Below are 17,695 nucleotides of genomic sequence, written 5' to 3' on the forward strand. Positions count from 1 at the left end.
TATTTTTCTCATTTTCCTTGTCTTCAGCTGATTCGGGAGGAGCATACTTACCTCGACAAGCTGATGTGTTTGCAGATCGAGACCACTTTGGCCGTTTGTTCTATAATCAGGCAATTATGTCTTCTAAAAATATTGCACAGGTAATTTTTCATGAATGAAGTGTACAGTGGTGCTTTTTACTCCAAATGTCTTTACTAATTAGGTACTCTGTGGTGGCTTGAAAGTAAAACAGAATTTAAAACAAAATCTAATCTTTTTCCACAGAGAGTATCTTAAGGTTGTCTCCAACTAGAGCCTTTTATTAACTATAGGAATATTCCTATGTTGTAATACGATTATTAAAACAGGTTTTAGGCCAGGTGCGGTGGCTCACTCCTGTAATCCCAGCACTTTGGGAGGCCGAGGTGGGCGGATCATGAGGTCAGGAGATCGAGACTATCCTGGCTAACACGGTGAAACCCCATCTCTACTAAAAACACAAAAAATTAGCTGGGCATGGTGGCACGTGCCTGTAGTCCCAGCTACTTGGGAGACTGAGGCAGGAGAATTGCTTGAACCTGGGAGGCGGAGGTTGCAGTGAGCTGAAATTGTGCCACTGCACTCCAGCCTGGTGACGAAACGAGACTCCATCTCAAACAAACAAACAAACAAAAAACAGGTTTTTAAAAGGAAAACAGGGTTGAAAAAGAAAGGGCTCCAGTAATTCCTTTTCTAGGGCTATACCCTAGGGAAACTCTAAAATATGCATGAAGAGATACTTAGAAGAGTTCATGCCTGGGCACCATGGCTTGTGCCTGAAATCCCAGCACTTTGGGAGGCTGAAGTGAGAGGATCACTTGAGCCCAGGAGTGAGAGACCAGCCTGGGCAACATAGGGAGACCCCGTCTCTACAAAAAAATAAAAAATTAGCCGAGCGTGGTATGGCACATGCCTGTGGTTCCAGCTTTCAGGACGCTGAGGTAGGAGGATCACTTGAGCCTGGGAGTTTGGGGCTACAGCGAGCTGTGGTTGCACCACTGCACTCCAGCCTGGGCAACAGAATGAGACCCTGTCTCAAAAAAAAAAAAAAAAGAAAAGAAAAGAAAAGAAAAGAAAAATTCATTGTAGCATTGTTTGTTAGAGCAAAAGTTAGAGAATAGCCTAACTGTCCATTAATGGGAGATTAATAATACAGTTTTATCTGTTAAAAGGAATGAACTAAAATTGCATCTGTCAACATAAGTCTCAAAAAGTAGATTGAGTAAAAAAAATACTAGAATCAATGTACAGCTAATTACTATGTATGTAAAGGTTAAATACATCAAATCCTACTGTATATTATTTGTGTACAAATATGCACGTGGGAGTGATACACTCAGCTTTAGAACAGTGGTTGCCTCTGAGGTGGGAAGGAGGAGACAGGGATGAGGTAGGAGATAGACAGGCACTTCAGCTATATCTCAAACACTGTATTCCTTTTTTTTTTTTTTTTTTTTTTGCGACAGTGTCTCGCTCTGTCACCCAGGCTGGAGTACAGTGGCGCGATCTCGGCTCACTGCAAACTCTGCCTCCCAGGTTCACGCCATTCTCCTGCCTTAGCCTCCTGAATAGCTGGGACTACAGGCACCCACCACCACGCCCAGCTAATTTTTTGTATTTTTAGTAGAGATGGATTTTCACCGTGTTAGCCAGGATGATCTCAATCTCCTGACCTCATGATCTGCCTGCCTCGGCTTCCTAAAGTGCTGGGATAACAGGCGTGAGCCACCGCACCCGACCAAATACGTTATTCCTTAAAAAAAAGATCTGAAGTAAATTTTGCCTAATGTCAAGATTTATTAAGACTAGGTATTAGGCCAATGGATGTTTGTTATTCTGTAATCTTTTTTGCATCGTTGGAATATTTATAATACAGATGCTGCTACTGTGTTTTCATTTCCTTATAGGATTTCTTAAGTTTGTCATATTTTTATTAATATTCTGATTAATTAATCTACACTTGCAATTATTGTATATCTTTTTGATTTTTCTATCGTTGATTGTAATTGTTTATGGTATATTTTACTGTTACACAGTGACCTTGCCTACCTTTATGCTTTATTTATCTAAATAGAAACTTCGGCTTTGCTTACTTTTGCACAGATGGCCATTGCATTATCTATATGAAATTCTTATTATGATCTTCATTTAATCTGGTATTATAATTTTATCTTTTGGAGAAACAGGATCTTGCTATGTTGGCCAGGCTGGTCTCAAACTCTTGGCCTCAAGCAATCCTTCTGCCTCAGCCTCCCAATGTGCTGGGATTATAAGCCTGAGCCAACATGCTGGGCCTGGTGTTATAATTTTTATAGCTTACCTTTTATTGGTTTCCTAGGGCTGTTGTAACAAATGATCACAAATAGCGTGGCTTAAAACAACAGAAATTTATGTATTTATTTAGAGATGAATGTCTGGATATGTTGCTCAGGCTGGTCTTGAACTCCTGGCCTCAGACGATCCTCCCACCTTAGCCTTGCGGGTAGCTGGGCTTATAGGCGTGAGCCACCATGCTTGGCTAACATAAATTTATTCTGTGAAGTTCTGGAAGCCATAACTCTGCAGTCAAGGTGGCAGCGGGGCTGTGCTTCCAGGGGACATTCTGTTCCTTTCCTAACCTCTTCCAGCTCCTGGTGGCTCCAGGTATTCCCCTGGCTTATGGCTACCTCCCTCCCATATCTGCCTCCATCTGCACATGACCTTCTCTGGGTATCTGGGTCTTCTCCTTCTCTGTCTTATAAGAACACTTGTCATTGGATTTAAGGACCACCCAGGTAATCCACAAGATTCTTAATTATATCTGCAAAGATACCTTTTTCAAATAAGACCACCTTTACAGATTCTGGGGATTAGGATATGGCTCTATCTTTTTGTCATTTGTCGGGGGAGGCTACTATTTAAGCGCTATAGCCCCTTATCATCTAACATGTTCTTTGCTGTGTCTTTCTGCTGCCAGCTGAAGTCTCTATTCCTGTGGAACTTTGAAGTTTGAAGTGCTTTAAAATCAGATCTTTTAAAAATCAAAAGTGTACATACTTCTTGGAATAAGCAATACCTGCTTATGATAAAAAAACTCAAAATATCTGAAGGGCATTTGACTGAATATCTATCTTCCTTTCACTTATTTTATTTTTGTTTTTTAAAAATATTAGGGCTGGGCATGGTGGCTCATGCCTATAATCCCAGTACTTTGGGAGGCCAAGGCAGGAGGATTGCCTGAGCCCAGATGAGAACAGCCTGGGCACACACCTGTGGTCCTAGCTGTTTGGGAGGCTGAGGTGGAAGGATTACTTGAGCCCAGGATGTTGAGGCTTCAGTGAGCCATGATTGCACCACTGCACTCCAGCCTGAGTGACAGAATGAGACACCTGTCTCCAGAAAATATATATATATTTATAATATATAATATATCAAAGAAGGAAGATGGAGTAAGTACTAATGTTTTCAGTACGAAGAAAAGTACTCACACAGAGCCTGACATCTTCAGTGTAGATTTCAGGTTTAGGGCTCATACATTCAGGAAAGGGTCAGAAAAGATACTATGGAGACTCAATATATGATAACAGAAATTTCTTTTTTAAATTCCAAGAGGTTCATATTATATATCTAATTCATATTATATAGTTCATATTACTTATAATGTCTATAATATACACACACACACAGACACACACACACACACACATCAGTATTTCTTTGAGCTACTTCTCTTAGCCTTTATTTTTTCATGTTTCCCTTAAATAGGAGTAGGAGGTTTAGGGTTAAGGTTTGCCTTCCCATATATATATATTTTTTTTCTTTTTTTTTTTTGAGATGGAGCCTGTCTCCCAGGCTGGAGTTCAGTGGCACGATCTCGGCTCACTGCAAGCTCCATCTCTTGGGTTCACACCATTCTCCTGCCTCAGCCTTCTGAGTAGCTGGGACTACAGGCGCCTGCCACCACGCCCGGCTAATTTTTTTGTATTTTTAGTAGAGACGGGGTTTCACCGTGTTAGCCAGGATGGTCTCAATCTCCTGACCTTGTGATCTGCCCGCCTCGGCCTCCCAAAGTGCTGGGATTACAGGCGTGAGCCACTGCGCCTGGCCTGCCTTCCCATATTTTTATGAACTGTATTTTTAAGTTTCCATAATATCTTTATCTTTCTCTTACTCTAATTAATTTTCTTGGGCAAGCCATGGTGGTTCACACCTCTAATCCTAGCACTTCGGGAGGCTGAGGTGGGGGATTGCTTGAGGCCAGGAGTTTAAGACCTAACGTGGCCAGCATAGTGAGACCCCATCTCTCTGTTTTTGTTTTTTTTTAATTTTTTTTGAGATGGAATCCTGCTCTGTCCCCCAGGCTGGAGTGCAGTGGTGTGCAATATTGGCTCACTGCAACCTCTGCCTCCCAGGCTCACGGGATTCTCCTGCCTCAGCCTCCCGAGTAGCTAGGACTATAGGCACATGCCATCATGCTCAGCTAGTTTTTGTATTTTTAGTAGAGACGGGGTTTTACTGTGTTGCCCAGGCTGGTCTCGAACTCCTGAGGTCAAGTGATCTGCCCTCATCGGTCTCCCAAAGTGCTGGGATTACAGGCATAAGCCACCATGCCCAGCCCAGTCCCCATCTTTTAAAAATGAAAAAACAATTTTTTTTATCTGCTTATTTTTCTTCTCACACCCCAAAATCATGTTGGTACCTTTTCTTTAAAGGAAACAAAAAGCACCAAAATGATGCCAAAAGATAAAGACCTTTTCTAGCTTCTGCTGTTTTTGAAGCTTTTCTCCCACCCTAGGTGGCTACTTTCCCGCCCCCCCCACCCCCTTTGAGATGGAGTCTCACTCTGTCATCCAGGATGGAGTGCAGTGGCACAATCTCGGCCCACTGCAACCTCCACCTCCTGGGTTCAAGCAATTCCCCTGCCTCAGCCTCCCTAGTAGCAGGGACTACGGGCATGCACCACCACGCCCGACTAACTTTTTTGTATTTTTAGTAGAGAAGAAGTTTCACTGTGTTGGCCAGGCTGGCCTTGAACTCCTGACCTAAGGTGAGCCACCCGCATTGACCTCCCAGAGTGCTAGATTATAGGTGTGAGCTACCACACCCAGCCAACGTTCTTAAGGATTGGCATAGTGTCTTCATTTCTGACTGCTCACTCCTTCAAACCTCCGTGCCCTATGAGAGTTTCACCAGCCAAGACCAGATTGCCACTCTGCACAGCCTCTTGGTATCATCATTTTTTTCCTTTTTCCTGAAATTCTCCTTATGCTTCATGCCACTGGTGTGCCCTTATTTATTTATTTAATGATTTAGCCAGATCTCATTACCTGTCATCTCCCTGATCTTTCTCTAGTCTTGACCCCCCTCTACATCTCCATTTCTGAACCTCAGGGGTTCTGCTTTCTCAGTCAATTTCCTGCTGGTACCTTAGTGTGAAATAACAAGAAATATACACATTGATCTCTGTCCCCAGTTCCAGGAACAGAGTTCCTAAAATCCTCATAAGTTTCTGAGCAGTAGGGTTACTAGGAGGCTCTTTTGTTCCAATATTTGGTGTCTGCCCCAGTTCCTGAGACAGAATTCCTAATACCTTGTAGATAGGGGTACTAGAAGAATCTTTTGTTCTATGATTTGGTCTTTGACCCTCATTCTTGTCACAGAGCTCCAAAATCCCTTGGAATTTCCTGGGTGATAGGAGCATCTTTTGTTCTAAGAGGTGACTCTTAGTGGGCTCCTGGATGGGGCTGGTCACCAGAAAGACCAAGCCATGACCATAAACTTGGAGCTTTCAGTCCCAGCCCTGTCCTCCAGGGAGGGGAGGGGCTGGGGATTGAGTTAAAAATGGACTATGCCTCTGTGATGAAGCCTCCATAAAAATCCCTAAACTATGGCGTTCAGAGAGCATCTGGGCTGGCAAACTCATCCAAGTGCCAGGAAGATGGTGCATTCCCGCTCTGTGGGACAGAAGCTCCAGCACTCAGGACTTTTGCAGACTCACCCTATGTATCTCCTCATCTGGCCATTCATCTGTATCCTTTATGGTGTCCTTCTTAACCAGTAAACGTAAGTAAAGTGCTTGCCTGAGTTCTGTGGGCCACTCTCGTCAATTAATCAAACCCAAGGATGGGTAGTGGCAGCCCCGATTTACAGTCAATCAGAAATAAAGGTGACAACCTGCTCCTTGTGGATTGGCATCTGAAGTGAGGGCCATCTTGTAGGACTGAGCCCTCAGTCTGTGGGATCTGAGGCTGTCTCTAGGTAGACAGTGTAAGAACTGAATTGGATTAGAGGACAGCTGGTGTCTGCTAGAGAACTGCTTGGTGTGTGGAGAAATACCCCCACATATCTGGTGTTAGAGGTATTGAGTGACTGTGTCAGACAGTAGGAAAATCACTTTTTCCTCTGTCTTTTTAGACTTAGGTTCAAACTAGACACTGAACACATTAACTTCCGCGGCTCATTTGTTCCTTCACCTGAGTTCCCATCTGCTGCTAGCACTCCCTTGCTCTCTCCCTAGGACTTGATGTCATCCTTGGCTCTTTTCTCTTCATTTTCCCTTACTTAGTCCTTTTAGGTCAAAAATATACATCTTTGTCATTTTTGTATCCCCGGCAGTTGCTCTGATGCTGGGCACGAAGTCAACACATCCTAAGCCTTTGCCGAATACATTGATGAGTCCTGTTGGTTTCACTTTTGGGTAGGTCCTCTCCACTCTGTTCCTACTGTCACCCCCAGAGGTAGCTCAGGCCTTTGTTATCACTACACTGTGGCTCTAACCTCGCCTGCCTGGCGTCCCTGCCTGCCTAGTCTATCCTTTCCCATACAGTGGACACGTGCTGCAAGGTTATTCTTTTATGTGGCCCCCCTGTTACTATTTGCTACAAAACAAAGCTCCTACTTCTTAGCCCAATACTTAAGTCCCCGTGTGATCAGATTTCAACCTAACTTTCTAGCATTATTGCTCCTGGACCCTAAACTGCAGTCAACCTGATGCAGTCACTAGTCTCCATATACACTCTGGCCTTTTTTGACCATCTGCTCAGGCCTGTGCTGGTCCTCTTTCCCCTCATCCTCCTGGGTCTGAGTCTCCAACCCATCTTCCAAGACACCTCTCCCATGCCACCCTTTTAAGGAAATCCCGGAATCCTTTACTGGAAGTAATCTTTTCTTTCTCCTAGCTCCCATAGTTCTTGTACGGTGCCTTACTAATGGCATTTATCCCTTTGATCTAGATATATCTGGACTAATTTCCTCTACTAGCCTGTTAGCTACTTGAGATTAGACAATTTAGATGAATTTTTATATCCTCACACATTTCCCTGAGATGCTATTTACTTAATATTTATTAAAAGATGAATCTCCTTATAACTATTAAAGTTATAACATGATAGATATTGAGTGGTTCTATTTCCTAATTTTAATATTTGTTGTTTATTTAAGACTTTGGTTTAGACAGACTGATAAAACAATTCCTTATATTTATTATATAAGTTAATCACTTTTAAGTTCAATTATGTTATGTATTCATTTCAATAGTAAGCACCAGCTTCCTTACTCAAATTTAGTTGTTGTTTTTCTCTCCAAGGTTGGTTTTTATTTAATGTTATTTGCCTTGCCCATTGTAAATTCATTTACCTACTTATTTCAAAGAGTGTGTCTATTGGCAATCATATCTCTATAGTTTTCTATATCTTTGCTGCTATAAGAATGTGGATAGATTCCTATAGACCTTCCAACTTTCAACATTTTCTTTTGCTGTCAAGCAGAAAAGATAGTTAAGCTAGGTGCTTACCTTTATGTTCTCTTCTGTTTCATCTTTCTTTCATGGCAGGTTTTAAGACCCCTTAATTGTTTCTGAAGTTTAAAGAGTTGATGTGTTGGTGTCTGGTGGTCTTTCTTCGAGTCTCATGAGAATGTCTTCTCTGGGCCTTCTCCATATCTGAGGCCTGATGACATGATGATCTTTGCAATGTGCTTCTTTTATTTTCCCAAAGGTGCAGTTTAAATGTGTCCCCCAAAAGTTTATGTGTTGGAAACGTAGTTGCCATTGTGGTGATGTTAAATGGTGGCACCTTTGGGAGGCGATTAGGTCATGAGAGCTCTGCCCTCATGGATGGATTAATGCTGTCATTGTGGGAGTTTGGCCTTTTACTCTCTGTCTCACACACTCTTGCCCTCTCTTGCCCTCCCAACTTCTGCTCTTCTACCATGGGATGACTGTCAGATGGCAGTGCCATGCTCTTGGATTTCCCAGCTTCCAGAACTGTGAAAAGTAAATTTCTTTTTTTTTTGAGACGGAGTCTCGCTCTGTCGCCCAGGCTGGAGTGCAGTGGCCGGATCTCAGCTCACTGCAAGCTCCGCCTCCTGGGTTCACGCCATTCTCCTGCCTCAGCCTCCTGAGTAGCTGGGACTACAGGTGCCCGCCACCTTGCCCGGCTAGTTTTTTGTATTTTTTAGTACAGACGGCATTTTCACTGGGTTAGCCAGGATGGTCTCGATCTCCTGACCTTGTGATCCGCCCGTCTCAGCCTCCCAAAGTGCTGGGATTACAGGCTTGAGCCACTGCGCCCGGCTGTAAATTTCTTTTTAAATTTTTCTTTCTTTTTTTTTTGTAGAGATGAAGTCTTGTTGCTCAGGTTGGTGTCAAACTCCTGGCTTAAGCGATCCTCCCACCTCAGCTTCCCAAAGCGTTGGGATTATAAGCATAAGCCACTATGCCAGGCCAAATTTCTTTTCTATATAAATTACTGAGGCTTGGGTATTCTGTTATAGCAGCAGCATACAGTCTGAGACACTGATTATGGTTTCCATGTCTGGCTTTTTAAGTGTGAGACTTAGAATCCTCCACAGAAGTGGGATCTTCATATGTGTTTTCTTTAGGTCTCATGTTACTTTTCATTTTTATAATTTAGTGATAGTCTAGTTTGCTGTAGATTGATCTTTGCTCTGGTGCATTGGTTCTCTTTCTTGTTTTAATATAAGCAACAAGGTGTTTTTGTTTGAATGAATAGTTTATTTCTTCTCAAATAGGCATCATTCATCTAGCCATACTTAGTTGCAATTCCTCAGGCCTTTCTCTTTTCCTTTGTGTTGTATTCTGCCTATTTTCACTTCGTTTTGGAGACATATTTAAAATTATTCTCAGGTTTCCCGTTTTTCCTCTTACCTTACCTCCCTCCTCCTCCCCGCTTGCCTTAGCTTATTATTTTTGAAATGTATCTTGTTGGTTTTCACTGTTTTCACCTTGGTAATTGTTCTGAGGAGCTTAGGATAGGTACTGCATCCTTTTTCTTTTTTTCTAAGACAGGGTCTCACTCTGTTGCTCAGGCTTGATTGCAGTGGCACAGTCACAGCTCACTGCAGCCTTGACTTCTAAGGTTCAAGTGATCCTCCTGCCTCAACCTCCCAAGTGGTTGGGACTTCAGGTGAACACCACCATGCCTGGCTAATTTTTATTTTTATATTTGTAGAGATGGAATCTCACTATGTTGCCCAGGCTGGTCTCACACTTCTGGGCTTAGGGGATCTTTCTGCCTTGGCCTCCCAAAGTGCTGGGATTACAGGCATGAACCAATGTGGCCTCTTGTTGTTTTATTTGTTTATTTTTTGAGACAGGCCTCATTATGTTGCCCAGGCTGGTCTTGAACTCCTGGGTTCAAGTAATCCTCCTGCCTCAGCCTCCCGAGTAGCAGGGATTACAGGTGTGTGCTACCCTGCTTGGCTTGTTTTAAAAATGCATTTCAAGGTGGGCGTGGTGGCTCACACCTGTAATCCCAGCACTTTGGGAGGCCAAGGCGGGCAGATCACTAGGTCAGGAGATGGAGACCATCCTGGCTAACATGGTGAAACCCCGTCTCTACTAAAAATACAAAAAATTAGCTGAGTGTGGTGGCATGTGCCTGTAGTCCCAGCTGCTCGGGAGGCTGAGGCAGTAGAATCGCTTGAATCCAGGAGATGGAGGTTGCAGTGAGCCGAGATTGCACTACTGCACTCCAGTCTGGGTTACAGAGTGAGTCTCCGTCTCAAAAAAAAAAATTTAATTTCAACCTGTCATGGAGATGGATAGGGCCTAGGAGAAACGAAATCACTGATTACTTTGAGGCTCTCTGACAAAAAGATTGAGGGGGAAACAGAACATACTGGGTAAGATGGACTTTTTGTATTCTGTGTGTGTTTCAATCTATCCAGTTGGCATAGATAAGCATGACTACTGTCAAATCAGTGGTATTGATCAGTCAGTATAGTTGATAAAGCTCTTAAATTCTTGACAGCTCGGTGGCTCAAGCGTGTAATCCCAGCACTTTGGGATGCCGAGACGGGCGGATCACGAGGTCAGGAGATCAAGACCAGCCTGGCTAACACGATGAAACCCCGTCTCTACCAAAAAAGACAAAAAACTAGCCGGGCGAGGTGGCGGGCGCCTGTAGTCCCAGCTACCCGGGAGGCTGAGGCAGGAGAATGGCGGGAACCCGGGAGGCGGAGCTTGCAGTGAGCTGAGATCCGGCCACTGCACTCCAGCCTTGGTGACAGAGCGAGACTCCGTCTCAAAAAAAAAAAAAAAAAAAAAAAAAAAAAAATTCTTGACAGCTATTGAATTGAGATGTATATTTTGTGGTTTTTATTTTTTAATGGTGGTTTTTCAGGTAAGGGCAGGAAAAACATGATGTGGGCAGTAGTATCTGCTTTCTACTTTGAATTGAAAAAGAAGTAAGGTGACATTAGAAAAAATTATTATATTTTTAATGGCTTTTTCATCAAGCAGTTGGAACTTTTTTCTCCCTCCAAGTTACATTACATTTATCACAGTATTTCTATGAATTGGATAGTATTCTACAATTTTGCAGGGAGGAACTGAGGTCTAGAGTTCACCTAGCTTTTCAGAATTAGATCAAAAACCTCTTAGCTCCCTGTCAGAGACCCTTTCCATGGGGCAGGCTGCTGACCTACAATATGTAATTTGCTTTTGGTGCAAGGAGACCCAGTCTCTATTTGTTTAGGTGAGACCTGGAGGGTAATGAAATTCAATCTAAAGCTTTTCCAGATGATTACCTCTGTTTTGTAGCATCTCATTTCCTTTTGCTCAGAAATGTTGCCTGTGCCTTCTGTGGAGGGGCTGACAAGAATTGTTACTGTCAGGTATGTCTTATCCTCATCCTTCTTGTACTTTCTTACTCTTGATTCAAGTCTTAGAATCACCTTACCTTTTAAGAGGTGTTTGTTCCTGTCACAGAGCAGGCCCACCTCACTGGTGACTGGGTGGACCGTAGCCTCTCGGTGGAGTTCTCTGGAGTTCACCTCTGTCCCATTGCAGATGCAGGTCCCTGTGATGTCTGTCCTGGCATAATGCCTGTGTTGTACCACATCACAAGCCAAATCTCTGCCTCCGAGTCTGGTCAGAAAAGTTTCTGGTCATGCATCTTATGTCCTTTCAGTGTCCTCATGTAACGACTTTGTGGTACCACCAATGAATGCTTTGGGACATGGCAAGTTGTTAATGCTGTTTGGCCCTGGGATTCCTGTGCTTTGTGAGAGGAAGAAGCAGATACAGGAAGAAGCAGATACAGCTGGGCACAGTGGCTCATGCCTGTGCTCCCAGCTTCTTAGGATGCTGAGAGGTAGGAGGATTGCTTGACCCAGGAGTGCTACCTGGGCAATATTGGGAGGCCTCATCTCCAAAAAGAAAAAAGAAAAAGCAGACACAGTGGCAGAACTCTTGTTCCATTCACTTTGTCACCTTTTGTGAATAAGTGAATGACTCAGAACTAAATTACAAAGATTATTAGTTGGGTGTGGTGGTGCACCTGTAGTCCCAGCTACTCGGGAGGCTGAGGTGGGAGGATCTCTTGAGCCCAGGAAGTCAAGGCTGCAGTGAGCTGTGTTTGTGCCGCTGCACTCCAATCTGGGCAACAGAGTCTCAAAACAAAAAGAGAGAAGAGATTGTATGACATTGCATGACAGTGACTAATCATTAGTGAGCTCTTTTATCTCTGTTTTTTAATTTAATTTTTATTTCTGTCATCAGAATTTGTTCTTAGCAATATTAAGATTTTGCCTGTTGGTTACCAGAGGCTGGGAATGGGAGTAGAAGGTTGGGGGAATGTGAGGATGGTTAATGGGTACAAAAAAAAAAAAGAAAGAATGAGTAAGACCTACTATCTGATAGCACAACCGGATGACTGTAGTCAATAATAATAACTGCACATTTAAAGTAACTTAAAGTGTATAATTGGATTGTTTACAACTCAATGGATAAATGCTTGAGGGGATAGATACCCATTCTTCATGATGTACTTATCTCACATTGCATGCCTGTATCAAAACGTCTTCGGCTGGGTGTGGTGCCTCATGCCTGTAATCCCAGCACTTTGGGAGGTCAAGGTGGAAGGATCGCTTAAGCACAGGAGTTCAGGACCAGCCTGGGCCACGTTTCTGGTCATGCATCTTATATCCTTTCAGTGTCCTCTTAGTGGAGAATGCCACAGAATTTTCTTTCTGGGGTTTCAGATCACTTGTCCAGTGAGCTTTGTCCAGTAAACTTTGTCCAGTATGGGCTCATGTAATGTCTTTGTTGTACCACAGATGAATGCAACATGACAAAACCCCATCTCTACTAAAAAAAAAAAACAAAAACGAAACTCATGTACCCCATAAATATATAGACCTATTATGTACCCCCCAAAATTAAAAATAAAAACAAGGTTTTGCCTGTTAGATACTTGTTTGAGAATTTTGACTCCTTTGTACTTATTTTTTGACTCTTATTAAAAAAATGTTTTTTTTTGCGGAGCAGAACAGAGCCCTCAGAAATAATAGCACACATCTATAGCCATCTGATCTTTGACAAACCTGAGAAAAACAAGAAATGGGGAAAGGATTCCCTATTTAATAAATGGTGCTGGGAAAATTGGCTAGCCATAAGTAGAAAGCTGAAACTGGATCCTTTCCTTACTCCTTATACGAAAATTAATTCAAGATGGATTAGAGACTTAAATGTTAGAGCTAATACCATAAAAACCCTAGAAGAAAACCTAGGTAGTACCATTCAGGACATAGGCATGGGTGAGGACTTCATGTCTAAAACACCAAAAGCAATGGCAACAAAAGCCAAAATTGACAAATGGGATCTAATTAAACTAAAGAGCTTCTGCACAGCAAAAGAAACTACCATCAGAGTGAATGGGCAACCTACAGAGGGGGAGAAAATTTTTGCAATCTACTCATCTGACAAAGGGCTAATATCCAGAACCTATGAAGAACTCAATCAAATTTACAAGAAAAAAGCAAACAACCCCATCAAAAAGTGGGCAAAGGATATGAACAGACACTTCTCAAAAGAAGACATTCATACAACCAACAGACACACGAAAAAATGCTCGTCATCACTGGCCATCAGAGAAATGCAAATCAAAACCACAATGAGATACCATCTCACACCAGTTAGAATGGCGATCATTAAAAATTCAGGAAACAACAGGTGCTGGAGAGGATGTGGAGAAATAGGAACACTTTTACACTGCTGGTGGGATTGTAAACTAGTTCAATCATTGTGGAAAACATTATGGCGATTCCTCAAGGATCTAGAATTAGAAATACCATTTGACCCAGCCATCCCATTACTGGGTATATACCCCAAGGATTATAAGTCATGCTGCTATAAAGACACATGCACACGTATGTTTATTGCGGCACTATTCACAATAGCAAAGACTTGGAATCAACCCAAATGTCCATCAGTGACAGACTGGATTAAGAAAATGTGGCACATATACACCATGGAATACTATGCAGCCATAAAAAAGGATGAGTTCATGTCCTTTGTAGGGACATGGGTGCAGCTGGAAACCATCATTCTCAGCAAACTTTCACAAGAACAGAAAACCAAACACCGCATGTTCTCACTCATAGGTGGGAATTGAACAATGAGATCACTTGGACACAGGAAGGGGAACATCATACACCAGGGCCTATTATGGGGAGGGGAGAAGGGGGAGGGATGGCATTGGGAGTTACAACTGATGTAAATGACGAGTTGATGGGTGCTGACGAGTTGATGGGTGCAGCACAGCAACATGGCACAAATATACATATGTAACAAACCTGCACATTGTGCACATGTACCCTAGAACTTAAAGTATAATTAAAAAAAAATTATAAAGCTAAAAAAAAAAGTTTTTTGCAACAGCTTTGTTGAGATATAATTCAAATATCATATAACTTACCCATTTCATGTGTACAATTCAATGACTTTTAGGATATTCACAGAGTTGAATGAATCAATTTTAGAATATTTTCGTTTCCCCAATAGCAGTCACTCCCCATTTCTACCCAGTCCGCCGCAGCCCTAGGCCACCACTAAGCTACTTTCTGTCTATAGATTTGCTTGTTCTGGACATTGCATGTAAAGGGAATCATATATGATAAGTGGTCTTTTGTGACTGGCTTCTTTCACTTAACATAATGGTTTCCTGGTCTTGAACTCCTGGGTTCAAGTAATCCTCCTGCCTCAGCCTCCCGAGTAGCTGGGATTACAGGCGTGTGCTACCCTGCTTGGCTTGTTTTAAAAATGCATTTCAAGGCGGGTGCAGTGGCTCCCACCTGTAATCCCAGCACTTTGGGAGGCCGAGGCGGGCAGATCACGAGGTCAGGAGATGGAGACCATCCTGGCTAACATGGTTTCCGTGTCCTGTTCCTGGTTTTCCTTCACTTTCTGGGATGGCACAGAAAGTTGTACATATTTCTGCAGTATGGTTCATAAACTGTTCTTGAAAAAATAAAAAAAAAAGTTCTTCATACTGTCTGCCATCTCTGGAATAGTTGAACAGTTTAGATAGGTTCTTTGAAGAACAACATTAGATAAGTACTTTCAAACAAAGTCTGTCTCAAGTCTTCAGATGCACTTCAATTGTAGTCACTTAAGATAGATGTTTTTTTAATCTCTGTATTAATTGTCCTATTGTGGCAGAACAAATTGTCCCAAACTTGTGCGGTGTAAAATAACACACATTAATTATTTCGCAGTTTCTGTGGGTTGGGAGTCTGGGCGCAGCGTATCTCTGGGTCTCTCACGTGGCTGCAATCATCTCAGGGCTTGACTAGGAAGGACCCACTTCCTGGCTCACTCCCATGGCTGTTGGCAGGGTCCAGCACTTTGCAGGCCTCAGTTTCTTACGAGCTGCTGACCAGAGGCCTTCCTCAGTTGCTTGCCATACGGCCTCTCCCTACAGCATCTCACAGCTTGTCACATGGTTTCATCAAAGCGAGAGAGGGAGAAGACAAGAAAGAGGGCCAGCAAGAGCAAGAGGGCCAGCAGGATGGTAGACAATTTCTCGTGGCCTGACCACAGAGGTGACAATCCATCACTTGCCATATTCTCTTTATTACAAGCGAGTCACTGGACCCACCACATATTCAAGAGGAAGGAACTGCACAGAATGTGAATACCAAGTCACAGGTTTGGGGGGACCATTTTAAAAGCTTGGTTACCAGAATCTCCTGTCCTTTTCTGAGCTTGTGTAGCTAGTGTCAGAGAGGTGGACTGCTGATTTCCTTGGTTGTTGAGGAACTGTGGAGAAACGCGTCGGAAGCGTCCTTAGCCATATGGTAAAATTCCCTGAAGTAGATATGCTAATAATTTGTCAGCTATTCCCTTGTGAGACTTTTCTAGATCTCCTTTCCATCCTTCTTCCCCTACTCAAATGGTATCTTAGTCATTTCCAGCTGCTATACCAAATTGTCATAGACTACTGGATGTCTTAAACAACAGACATTTATTTCTCACAACTCTGGAGGCTGGAAGTCCCCAGAGATAAGGGTACGAGCATGGCCTGGTTCTTGGTCAGGGCCCTGTTCCTAACTGTGTTCTCACATGGTGGCCAAAGAGATCTCCTGTCTCTTCCTTATAAGGACACTAATCCTGTGGGGTGTGGGGGGCCCTACCCCATGACCTCATATCACCATATTACTCCCCAAAGACCTCTGCCTCCGCCTACTATCACACTGGGGACAGGGCTTCAACAGATGAGTTCGGAGGAGACACAAACATTCAGTCTGTAGTAGATGGTATGATGGCATTTAGTTTCATCATTTCTCTTACTTTTGTCTTACGATGTTTCTTTCTTCCTTTCTTTTTTTTTTTTTGAGACGGAGTTTTGTTCTTGTTGCCCAGGCTGGAGTGCAATGGTACGATCTCGGCTTACTGCAACCTCTGCCTCCTGGGTTCAAGCCATTCTCCTGCCTCACCCTCCCGAGCGGCTGCGATTACAGGCATGTACCACCACGCCTGGCTAATTTTGTATTTTTAGTAGAGACGGGTTTCTCCATGTTGGTCAGGCTGATCTCAAACTCCCGACCTCAGGTAATCCACCTGCCTCAGCCTCCCAAAGTGCTGGGATTACAGGCGTGAACTACCACACCCACCCCCTGCCTTTTTTTTTTTTTTTTAAGATGGACTGTCACCCCGTCGCTCAGGCTGGAATGCAGTGGCATGATCTCGGCTCACTGCAACCTCCGCCTCCCAGGTTAAGTGATTCTCCTGCCTCAGCCTCCTGAGTAGCTGGGTTTACAGGCATGCGCCACCACACCCAGTTAATTTTTGTATTTTTAGTAAATACTGCGTTTTGTCATGTTGGCCAGGCTGGTCTTGAACTCCTGGCCTCAAGTGATCCACCCGCCCCGACCTCCCAAAGTGCTGGGATTACAGGTGTGAACCACTGTGCCGAGCCTGTCTAACTACACCTCAACACAATAATTCCTCTTCCTCTGTTTCCTCCCCCACCTCCCTCCCTCATCTTGGTCTTTGAATTCTTGCTGACAGTTGCTTTCTTTCTCCTCCTTTTGCCCTCTGGTTGTTTTCATGGGACTCTGCCATGCCTGCTTAGTTCTTTAGGTATTATTTTTGAAAACTGTTCCCTTTTAGATTTGACATCACTGTGACTCTTCTCTAAGTTCCTTGACTGTATTTCTTTTTGAGTACTGAAATAGTTTGAGCTGAACTCAGTGTTCTGGTACAGAGAACAGGATGCTAAGGTAAAATTGTGTCCTTTGCTTCCCACAGAAACTTGAAAAAGAAAGCCCATAAAATATTTCAAACATGCAGAAAGTATATAGAATAATAGAACTGAATGCTTGTGTGCTCACTACCTGGATCTATTAAGCGTTAACATTATATTTTGTTATTTTTGCCACAGATTTGAAAAGAATATACCCCTTCAAAAGTTTATTTATCTGTTCAAAATGTATTGATGGACATCTTGGTTATTTACATATTTTTGCTATTGTGACAATGCTACGTGAGGGTTTCTCTGTGCTCGTAGGCAAGTTTTTTGTAGCCATAGATATCTGTAACACGAACTTCTGGGTGATTGATAAGCAAAACTGTAAGTGATAGTCACTTCTGTAATATGTTGACAAATAAATGTTGAAGCCACTTTTAATAACATACATGAAAGCTTTAGTTGAGGAAGAATGCTTTTTGTGTTGGCCATTTAGATGGAAAGATGCTAACTCATGTTACCTTTCATCTTTTGATTATACTAGTATGGCATGCTGTTTTTCAGAACATGCTGTTTGCATGCCTGTGAGGAAAACTGATGGAATATTGGAATTAGTAGCAAAAATTGCTTTCATATGCTAAGTTTAAAAATATTCATTATATACTTTATTTTTCTTTGGTGATATTGTTCATTCCTATTTAGGAGTC

At 42.8% G+C, this 17,695-nt stretch overlaps 1 protein-coding gene across 1 annotated transcript in view; it reads left to right on the forward strand.

Annotated features, from left to right (window-relative positions):
* Window positions 1-17,695, forward strand: part of MCCC2 (methylcrotonoyl-CoA carboxylase 2) — a 68,830-nt gene that overhangs the window by 17,976 nt on the left and 33,159 nt on the right. The window contains exon 6 of the mRNA XM_003899781.5: window positions 28-140. Within this exon, the coding sequence (XP_003899830.3) occupies window positions 28-140 (113 nt within the window). The remainder of the gene's footprint in view (window positions 1-27; window positions 141-17,695) is intronic.

This window comes from Papio anubis, chromosome 5 (genome assembly GCF_008728515.1).
Source record: "Papio anubis isolate 15944 chromosome 5, Panubis1.0, whole genome shotgun sequence".
NCBI classification, from domain to species: Eukaryota; Metazoa; Chordata; class Mammalia; order Primates; family Cercopithecidae; genus Papio; species Papio anubis.